The following is an 11,069-nucleotide window of genomic DNA, read 5'->3' on the forward strand; positions in this document are numbered from 1 at the left end:
TTATTATTATTATTATTATTATTATTATTATTATTATTATTATTATTATTATATTGTTGTATTGTTATATAATTATATTTATTGTATCGTTCTCATATTATTATTATATAATTATTATACAGTATTATGACGATGTTATTATATAATTATATTATTCTTCCTCGTCGTCGGCTGAGGGCGGCTCAGACCTCCCGCGCATGCGCCCCTGTCACACTCTGGGCAGTGGCGCGCGCAGTGGGGAGGGGGGAGAAGAAGAGAGGGGGGAGCCCTATCCCCGCGCGCATGCGTCGTCGTCGTCGTCGTGGTGCGCGTGCGGCGCTTGCCTGTCGCCGCGCGATGACGCGCTTCCGAGGGCGCCGTCCTTGGCGTGCGTGCGTGAGTCCGTGCGTGAGCGAGGCGCTGGGCGGGTTCTTGTTCCTCTGCGGCTCTGCCCGCGCCACCGCCCGGGTGCCTTGGAGGCAGCGGAGGAGAGAAGGATGATGATGATGATGGGCGGCAAGAGCAGCGCCATCGCCGCCGGCGTCTGCGGGGCCCTCTTCATCGGCTACTGCATCTACTTCGACCGCAAGCGGAGGAGCGACCCCAACTTCAAGAACCGGCTCAGGGAACGTGAGTCTCCGCCGAACGGGGGGCGCCTGCCGCTCACACGAAGATGGAGCGGAGGGCTCCTTAGTCCTGTTCTGGATGGGGGGTCCGGGGAAAGGAGGAGGAGGAGGACGCGCCTGGTCGCCCTGGACTCAAACAAATGGGGGGCCTCCCGAGGGAGGAAACGGAGGGCTTGAGCCCCGTCGAAGCTTCGAGCGCTTGTATGAATGTGTGGATGTCAGGATTGTGAGAGAGAAGGTGGGCCCTGGGGGGGAGGGGGGCTCTGGGACCTTGGCCCCGCAGAGGCCCCAAGAGGAAGAGGCGGGTAGGGATGGATATTGTTCTTGTCCTCATTACTTCCTCGTCCAGGGCCTCCTCGGAGGCCGGGAGCCTGCCAGTGGCCCAAGGTCACCCAGAGGATCCGCCTGGGTCCCCAGTATCCTAGTCTGTTGCTCAGGCCCTTCTGTGGCTGGATCCATAGTACAGCCCTTGATCTACGTGGACTGTTTTATTTTGCATGATGGCTCTGTCTGGGGTTTTTTAATTGCATTTTGGTATTGTATTTTAGCAGCTGATATTGGAGCACTTTTGCATTTTCAATGCTGGAAGTGTTATGAGTGTCTTATCGTGGCTGTTAGCAGTGTGCCATGGGCAAGGATGGTGCTGTGTGGATAAACAGCAACAACAGTACACTAACACTAATTTCTGAGCAGCCCAAAATCTTGAACCTAAGATGGTGGAGGTTCCTCTGCTTTGGCTCCTCAGGTGGGATTGCCAGGCGTCCTCCTTTTCCTGGACACATCCTACATTTCAGCCTTCTGCCCAGGAGGAATCCCAAAATGTCCTCCATTTGGAGCAAGACTAAGAAGCATGGATGTTTATTGATATGCATATTTATAGCTCTTTATCTGTCCCTGTCCTCCATTTTCCTTGAATGCCCTACATTTCAACTGTCTGTCCTGGAGGAATCCTAAAATGTCCTCCATTTTGAGCATGTTTCACACTTGGTGCACATCATGTTTTTAAACACTGCCATAGGAAATCAGGGATAGGGAGGGGTGAGTACATAATGAGATACAGTATACATAATATAGTTGTAAATCAAACCATAGCAAATATGCACACATATATGTTATGCAAATGCACTTTTAAATCATTGTGCAAAGGGATCTTGTAGCATCTTTGAGACTAACTGAAAGAGAGAAGTTGGTAGCATGAGCTTTTGTAGGCTTGAGCCCACTTCCTCAGGTGCATGGGCTGAGCTTAGGAAGTAGACTCAAGTCTATGGAGTTTATCATGCGAGGAAAATTGGAAGTTTAAATGAGGTTTATTCTGTGAAAGTCGTGCAATTACTATTAAATCACAATAAAGATTTTCACACACAGCGGCCGTTATCCCAAGAATAACCAGGCAATAAACAGCAACATATCATTCATGGGATTTTCTCTTGAGTGATTTGATGTTATTTATTGCCTGTTTATTCCTGGGTGAATGGTGCTTTAATCGCTTTCGATCATGATACAGTATTGTGTGAAAACCTTTATCACAGTTGCGCAATTTTCGTGAGATACTCCCAGGATAATGGTACTTTATTCAAGACGTTGTGTAAAAATCTTAATTGTGAATGCATGATTTTCACAGGATAAACCCCATTTACACTTCCAATTGTCCCCTTGTTATAAACCCCTGTGAAAGCTCATGCTACCAGCTCCTCTGATTCAGTTAGTCTCAAAGGGGCTACAAGATCCCTTTGCATGCTGATTTTCCAGACTAGTATGGCTATGTCTTTGACTTCATAACATGTAAAGTGCACCTTCAACAAAGGAGTTCACTGCTGTGTGGACCATATTGTCCCAGGAGCCTGTTGGCTCTCTGCTGTGGGTATGTGTAGCGGTGTAGAAGCTTACTATATATCTGACACTTTTCTTCTATGTCTCTGTGTTTGTAAGTGTGTATGTTTACTGCAGTAAAAATTGCACAAACCCCTTTTAAAAAAAATCAAGGTCTCCTAATCATTAATCTGAAATGTTCTTCCCTCTGGGGCCTTGTAGGAAAGAGACTGTGTAACTAAGTTTATGAAATCCAAATCTGTCTTGAAGGCATGTTCCACGTAATAGCAAACCTTGTTGGATTAGTGATTACAACTGAGAAGCAAGATTTTGCAGAAAATGGCATAGCTGCTTACTGCACCCTCTATGTAAGAGCAATCTTATTTGGGGTGAGAATACCCAGCAAGGTTTTGTGGCAGGTCCTGTATAAAATGAACTTCAAGTTGGGTATTTATCAACATCTTTATCAATGACCTGGATGACAGAATTGGGAGCATACTTATCAAATTTGCAGATGACACCAAATTAGGAGGAGTAGCTAATACTCCAGAGGACAGGATCAAGATCCAAAATGATCTGAATAGAAAGACTAGAAAGCTGGGCCAAAGCTAACAAAATGAACTTCAACATGGAGAAATGTAAGGTATTGTACTTAGGGCGGAAAAATAAAATGCAGAGATATAGGATGGGGGACACCTGGCTGAATGAGACTACATGTGAAAGGGATCTAGGAGTCCAAGTAGACCACAAGTTGAACATGAGTCAATAGTGTGATGCGGCAGCTAAAAAGGCCAATGCAATTTTAGGCTGCATCATTAGAAGTATAGTGTCTAGATCAAGAGAAGTAATAGTGCCACTGTATTCTGCTCTGGTCAGGCCCCACCTGGAATATTGTGTCCAATTCTGGGCACCACAATTAAAAAAGGACATTGAGAAACTGGAGCGTGTCCAAAGGAGGGCGACAAAAATGGTGAAGAGTCTGGAAATCATGTCCTGTGAGGAACGACTTAGGGAGCTGGGGATGTTTAGCCTGGAGAAGAGAAGGTTAAGAGGTGATATGATAGCCCTGTTTAAATATTTGAAGGGATGTCATATTGAGGAGGGAGCAAGCTTGTTTTCTGCTGCTCCAGAGAACAGGATCTGGAACAATGGATGCAAGCTACAGGAAAAGAGATTCCACCTCAAAATTAGGAAGAACTTCCTGACAGTAAAGGCTGTTCGACAGTGGAACAAACTCCTTCCTTGGAGTGTAGTGGAGTCTCCTTCCGTGGAGGTCTTTAAGCAGAGGCTAGATGGCCATCTATTGGGGATGCTTTGATTGGATTTCCTGCATGGCAGGGGGTTGGACTGGATGGCCCTTGCAGTCTCTTCCAACTCTATGATTCTATGATTCTATTTTTGTGTGTTGGGATGGAACTATGTCTTTTATTGTTTTGGTAAATCTGGATAATGATTTGTAAAATGAGAGGAAAGAAAATTTTGGAAAAATGCTCCTTTGGTACTTGGTATAGACTCATGTATAAGGCTAGAAATTTTAGTCAAAAATTGCCCCCAAAAACCTAGGTCGACTTATCCACGGGTCAATGTAAATACTATACTTTAACTCTTATTAAAAAGGGAGCCATCCCCTGGTGAAAGGCAAGGGTGCAATCTGTCCTAGAAGCACTGACCTCCCTCTGTTCTCTCTTCCATCCAGCATTTAGTGTGAGTCAAAACCATTATGCCTGCCAGAATTTTGTGGGTTCTTTGGCATTGTTTTCCTTTGCTTCATCATTTAGATCCTTTGTTGTATGTCCTTAAATTTCACCCTCGACTTATCCAAGGGTCATATCAAAATCCATAATTTTGGCCCCAAAACCTGCCCTCGACTTATACATGAGGTCGACTTGTAGTCAAGTATATACGGTATCATTAAATGCATTCTCAAACCCTCCTGGTACTGTTGTCATTATAACTTCCAGGATAAGGATGAATGCAAAATAAAAATGTAGAGTTATCCAAAATGCAGAACTTTCTGTTGTAGTTCTGCATTATTTCACCTCTTCAACAAAAATATAGTATCGTTAAAAAGGTATACTTATGCAAACTGGTTATTATACCAATTGTGAAATGGTGTTTCCAGATGTGAATTCATTTTCTTTGCTGAGAGAGTTTAGAGACTTATACAGGGCATGAGGTAGTCTGGAGCAGATTTTAATAGTAGCAAACTTGTCTTTTGATTGTGGGGGAATTGATGGTGGGAGCAAGGGGCGTTGAAATTTTCCCCACAGGTATCTGGCATTTCTGTCCTTCTGCAGCTAATTTTGTAAGATCTGTGAAAAACTGAGGCAAAATATGTTCCTACCCTTTCATGCAGTCAAATCTAAAGGCAGTCTGAGGTTTAACTGTCTCTGTGGGTATGAGGCCAGATAGACTGTTTTTCCTCATCTGTTCCTGATCGTGGAACAGCTAAGAATTGTGCATGGGGAAGATAACACCAAAGTCTCTCCTTGGGTCACTGGTGGACTTGTCACAGTGGCACTCACAGAGATTTAAGAAAACCAAGAAGAAATGCAATGCTTAGAAATGTGCATCCACACAGCACTAGATGTCATCTTCAGTTAGTTCTTAATGATTGTAGGGACCTAGAGTGGTTGTTTGTCCCATAAGTAAATTTATATATGGATCCCATATATTTGTATATGTACAGTTAATTTCTGTAGCACACTTCACAGTACTGTATGTGGAATTGCTTCTCTTCCTAAGTATCAGTATAACATGCAAATATCATTATTTGAAAATTATTAAACATCCTTATCAAATCTGTAACTTATTATCTAATACATAAATCCTATTCTGTGTTTTATCCACAGGAAGAAAGAAACAGAAGCTTGCCAAAGAGAGAGCAGGGCTTTCAAAGGTAAGTAATATTTTCCTGTATTTAGTACAGGTTGTGTTGGTTTGGTTTTTGCAACATAACATATACAGAATTCTTTTTAAGATGGAGTTGCCTTAAATGTATCACACTAACATACATTATTTGGCTTAAGTCCAGAGGAGCACCAGTGGAAAATGACCCCTCCCCCCAGACACTTCACCTGTATACACAGTAGACTCTTCTACCTGCCTTTCATTCATCATCTGTTTCCCTTCTCATTATTCAAAAACGCATCCCACTTGGGATGCTCTTGGAGAAAGAGTAAGAAAATCAACTTACACTGATTCCATTTCTCATGTGGATCCAACTTGCATTAAATTATTTTGGTGGGATATTTCTAAGATATAACATTTCACAAATTGGAGCTTCTTGCTGTAGCTAACCTAAGTACATGCAAGTTAAAAAGTTCCAAGCTTCTTTCCGGTATTTCATAATTTGCCTTTAAAGTACATGGGATATAATCCTGTTTCACTTTTTTGTCTGAGAGAGCTCGTAACAGTGGTGTAGACTTTAGTCAATTGACTTGGACTTAAGTCCAACTTAAGTCACTTCAGAAACTTGATTTGGATTTGACTTGGTGAAAAAGACACACACTTGAGTTGAGACTTGCATATTTTTAGTGATTGCCATGCTGGTGCCAGTCACTTTGAGCAGCAGAAAAGACCCTCCCCAGAGTGTGGGGCACATTTCTCCGAGGGAACCAGCAAATGTGTTAGGCAATGGGCTTAAGGTGGAAGGATACTTCTAAAGCTTTTGAAAAGCTTTAAGTAGAAGGCTGACAAGCAGATCTCAACCCTCACCTCAAGCCCATTGACTAATGTGTTTGTTGTTCCTCTCTGAAAAATGCAACCAACATTAAAATGCACCCAACATTGGCCCCCAGACTTGAGACTTGACTCAAGACTTGAAGGCAGAGATTTGAGACTTCACTTGAGACTTGGACTAAAAGAACTGAATACATCACTGGCTCTTAATGTTGTTGTTCTGTACCTTGGTGACCCTAAGGCAAACCCATTGCTGTGTTTTCTGGGGCTGAGCCTCACCCAAGGTCACCCAGTGAATTTTCATGGCTGAGCAGGGAATCAAACCCTGATGTCCAGAGTCATAGTCCAGTGCTCATACTTACACCATGCTGGCTCTTAATGTTACAAACCATCAAATATATAAATAGGCTTGCGTTATGTTTATAAGTATGTGTGTAGTGGAGGAAGGATGTTGAATTCTAAATAGATAAATGTTGTCATTACAGTTGCCTGATTTAAAAGATGCAGAAGCAGTTCAGAAGTTCTTCCTTGAAGAGATACAGCTGGGCGAGGAACTACTAGCACAAGGTTATTGCAAATTTTGCCAATGGCGTGAAACAGTAAAATGCAATGTAGTAGAAAGAATACTAGAATTACTTTTATTGAAAACGATTCATATAATAGAATACAGTAGAATACCTTGATATCCACTGATGTTTTGTTCCAGGACTCCCCCACCTGTGGATACCAAAATCCGTGTTTGTTCAAGCCCCGTTATAGAGTGCTGTAGTAAAATTATGTCGCTTATATACAATGGCAAAATTGAGGTTTGTTTTTTGGAATTTTTGCAGAGAGGGGGAATATTTTCAAGCTGTGGATGGTGGAATTATTTACTCTAACAAAGACTTGGCAAACTATCCAAGGATGAATTATATTTAAAAGTACTGCCTTAAGAGTTAGACTTTCCAGTTGCTAAATAATAGGTTTAGTTACAGTAGTAATACTAACAGCCTACCTTCAGTATATGAGTGTATATGAATACTACACCATAGATTTTCTATAAAATAATATTTTCTTGGGATTATACTGGTAAAGAACCAAAGACAAATGGAGTAAAAGTCTGATTTTAGAAGAGCCTTTCTGCACCTCTATTACTCTGTGTCAGTTTCACTGTTTATAAATTATTCTAGGCTTAAGCAGTCTTTCACATGAGCACCTTCTATTTTTTTGTGGGTGATGACAATATGCTTACGGGTTATTTTCAACCAGGTTTTTCTTTTACATAAGAACTGCATTAGAGAAGAAAGTTGCAAGTTTTTTTTATAAAGAGTTCTATGTTCTATGTTGACATTCTGATTTTGGTTCTCTTTGGGGTGAAGCAGACGGCTTGGAAGGAGTTTAAGGACATTTTGTTTTACTTTTTGAAACTAGTTTTTATTTGACATAAAAGAAAGTTCTTTCTAATATGTAATTGAAAGCTAGTGTGACATACTTATTTTTTATACAGGAGAATATGAAAAAGGTGTTGATCACTTGACAAATGCCATTGCTGTCTGTGGACAACCACAGCAGTTACTACAAGTTCTACAGCAGACTCTTCCACCACCAGTTTTCCAAATGCTCCTTACTAAACTCCCAACCATTAGCCAGGTATGAAACATTAACGTCTGCATTGTTCTTTACACTTTGAAAAAGTATTTTTCATTATCATTGTTATTTACAGCCTAATCCTTTTATTTATATCTGTTTATAGATTGATAAATCAATTTGAAATTCTGGATAATGCTTCATGAATCTGATGAAGTGATTTGTAGTATGTAAAACTTTATGGCACAATAAATGTCAGGCTTTAATGACCCTTACTGTATTGAACTAAAAACCACAAATACTGTATAGCTATTTCTCTGAAAATACCACTGGAAAGTAAGATTTTATTGCAGATAGTCCAAAGTAAGTACTGTATGCACAAAATTGTAACCTTGCATGTTTAGTGCAGGGCAGTTTTGCTGATAACATGACAGTTGTCCAAATCACATTGGGAGGCACTTGCAACATTAGACTTAGATATGTGCTGTAATCAGGATGAGGCAAGCAGAGGCTCTGTGTGTGGTAATTTTGACATGTCTCACAAAGCTCAGTGGGAGTCTTTTTCTACTTGTGCCACTTATTTTATTGATGAGCTTTGTATATTTGTTATCAGGTTGTAATCCCGCTTCAATCCACCTGGGAGAAGTGGGAAATATAAATACAATTATTATTGTTGTTGTTATTATTATTATTATTATATTCCTTTGTCATGTCTAGATTTATTATTTGTAAGGCTGCTGTTGACAACTGTGTAAAGATTTCGGTTCATCCACAGTAGTCCATCTGACTCCCATTAGTTGGTGGAAGGAATACATAACATCTGTGTTAAGAAATCTGCACTACCTCACTGATTTCATTTCTTGATACAGTTCAGAGTGCTGCCTTGCTCATTGGAAATCCTAACCTAAAAGAATTGGGGATAGTACTATAAGATTTGCTCCCTTTGCTTAGGTCATCAAGCCCTAACCTGTTCTCAGTGTCAGCACTCTCTGATACTAGGCTGACTATAATAAAAGTTGGTGTGGTCTTGATGGATTCTAAATGCTGGATTCAGATGCATATTTAGGGTGTGAATTTTATTTTCAATATAATTTTGGATTTATGACTGGCTGTGTTTTAACATGATTAGATTTTCTTATCAGTTGTTCTTTGGCTTTTAAAAATCATGAGTGTTGTAAGATTTATTTAGTAGAGGGTATTTAACTTACAGTGGTACCCCGGGATACGAAAGCACCGCGTTACGAAATTTCCGGGATACGAAAAAATTCTATAGGAAAAAACTGTTCCGGGTTACGTTTTTTTTTTCCGGCTTACGAAAAATTTTTTTGGTGCTTTTCGGCGCTTTTTCGCACGAAATCGCGGCTTCCAGCGCTAGCGCCTATGGCTTTTTCGGCTAGCGAAAGATTTCGGGTTACGAAGGGCGCCGCGTAACGGATTATTTTCGTAACCCGGGGTACCACTGTATTTTTAAACAATAACTTCATATTCTAATTAACTGCTCTTGAAAGTTAGAAATTTACAAAAGTAGCATGTGGTGCAATAATTAAGAACAATAAACACCTTTATTTGCCGAAGAGATGTTTTGAGTTAACTCTAGCTGCTTGTAATGTCATCTTTGTAACATCAAGGGCTAGAAACTAAGAATTTATCTTAAAGTCAAACTGAATCTGGGCTTCTCAAGGTCCTCTAAAAGTAGTTAGAGCTGGGAAACTGTCCAGAATTACCTTTGTAGAAAACCTTAAGCAAAAAATTAATTTTAAACCATTTACATACTTCAATAAAATATTGAAAATAGAAACATGTAGAAGGATAGTTGCTGGATTCCCAGTAAATAATTTTTAGACGTCATTAAACTTTGCACAGCTTCATTTTAAAAGAAATTTTGTTCAGACTCTTGTTTGCTCTTTCTTACCAAACATGGTGCAAGGGTTGCAATCTAAATTAATTGTATAAGTTAAAACTCATTTAAGTAATTCACCTGACAAGAAAAATATTGCTTTAATTGTATTCAAACATTTTCTTTTACAGAGAATTGTAAGTGCACAGTGTTTGGCTGAAGATGATGTGGAATGAGAAGTCTCGGCAGGAAATATAAGTGATTCCTTAGCCCAATAGATGAGCGTCATGGGGGGAGGAGGGACAGCAGAGTAAAGGAGAAAGCATAATAGTCATAATGGACTGTACACCACATTTAAACCTGCCACCGTAAATTTGAACTCTGGGTAGGTTGGTTTGGCTGGACTTTATTTATTATCTAGTGCAAAATGTATTTTGATAAATTCATTTTATAAATACACCATGTTGAGTTATAAAAAGTATCATTACTCTCATTTATTACCAATACAGATGTAACATTGTACATATAAAAAAGATGTAAAGCTACAACAAAATATATCCCATGCTCATTTTTGAAAAACAGAAAGCTAAGGCATTAAAAACGTACCTGTGCTTCTGTCTCTGTGTGTTCATTCCTATATGAAAGGAGTGTAGTGGTGGTATCTGCAGATTCCAGCATGCTCTGGAAATCATCCATAATTATTCTTTAAAAAGAAGAAAAATCCACTATCGGGTGCAAAAATAAGGAATGCTTCTTTATTTTCAGCAACTTGATAGTCACATTAAGTTTACCTCAGGGAAAAATAGTTTCATTTATACATTCTCCTCACAGGGGTTGATATTGTAAGGTCAGAGCAGCTTACAGTGTAAGTTAAAAACAAAAGACAACGAAAGCAATGTATAATGTGGAACTTAATTAAATAGACAATGCTATTGACATTCAATAAAAAATTGACTTTAAAACATTTAAAAACACTTAAAATAGATCAAAGTACAGCACAGACTATTAAAAAAAATCCTTTAGCACAACCAATTGAAGGCCTGCTGGCAAAAAGAGAAGAGACTGAAGGGGCCAATTGGCCTCTCCTCGCCTAAGAGCAGCTGCTGAGAACGCTCTCTCCAGTTTCATTGCCAAACATACCTGTGAGTATGTGGGAATCAAGAAAAAACCTTCCCGTGAAGATCTTAAAACTTGGGGAGCCTTATATAGGGAGATACAGGCGGGTTACACACTGCCATTAAAGTATGCGCGGAGCGCGTATTAAGGTTGGGGAGGTGCGGTGCTTCTGCACCTCCCTAACCCTAATACGCGCTCTGCATGTAAAAAATGACGGCAGCCGTTCCAGACGGCCGCACCGCCTCTATACGGGGCGGCATGGACATGACGTCCTCGCTCCACGCCAGGGTGCCTAGTGCGCCCTTTGCGTGGACCAGGAAGGAGCTCCGTTTCGGAGCTCCTTCCTGGTTTGCGGCGCCGCTTTGCGTCGCTGGGCGCAGCCTTCAGATGGCTGCACCCAGTGAAGCAAGGGAGAAAGGAGCCAAACGGCCCCTTTCTCCTCCTCCCCACCGCCA

The 11,069-nt window shown here is 40.6% G+C and overlaps 1 protein-coding gene and 1 non-coding gene across 2 annotated transcripts; both read left to right on the forward strand.

The window, feature by feature from the left end:
* Nucleotides 1-340: 340 nt before the first annotated feature.
* On the forward strand, nt 341-10,109 carry TOMM20 (translocase of outer mitochondrial membrane 20). Its single transcript, XM_042446510.1, has 5 exons — nt 341-609; nt 5,267-5,313; nt 6,581-6,662; nt 7,582-7,724; nt 9,690-10,109. The coding sequence occupies exons 1-5, from the start codon at nt 477-479 to the stop codon at nt 9,732-9,734; spliced, it is 450 nt and encodes a 149-aa protein (XP_042302444.1). The 5' UTR covers nt 341-476; the 3' UTR covers nt 9,735-10,109.
* Nucleotides 4,330-4,470, forward strand: LOC121920140. Its single transcript, XR_006101671.1, has one exon. It is a non-coding gene; the product is annotated as a small nucleolar RNA SNORA14 (small nucleolar RNA).
* Nucleotides 10,110-11,069: the final 960 nt, after the last annotated feature.

Source organism: Sceloporus undulatus, chromosome 1 (genome assembly GCF_019175285.1).
Source record: "Sceloporus undulatus isolate JIND9_A2432 ecotype Alabama chromosome 1, SceUnd_v1.1, whole genome shotgun sequence".
Taxonomy (NCBI): domain Eukaryota; kingdom Metazoa; phylum Chordata; class Lepidosauria; order Squamata; family Phrynosomatidae; genus Sceloporus; species Sceloporus undulatus.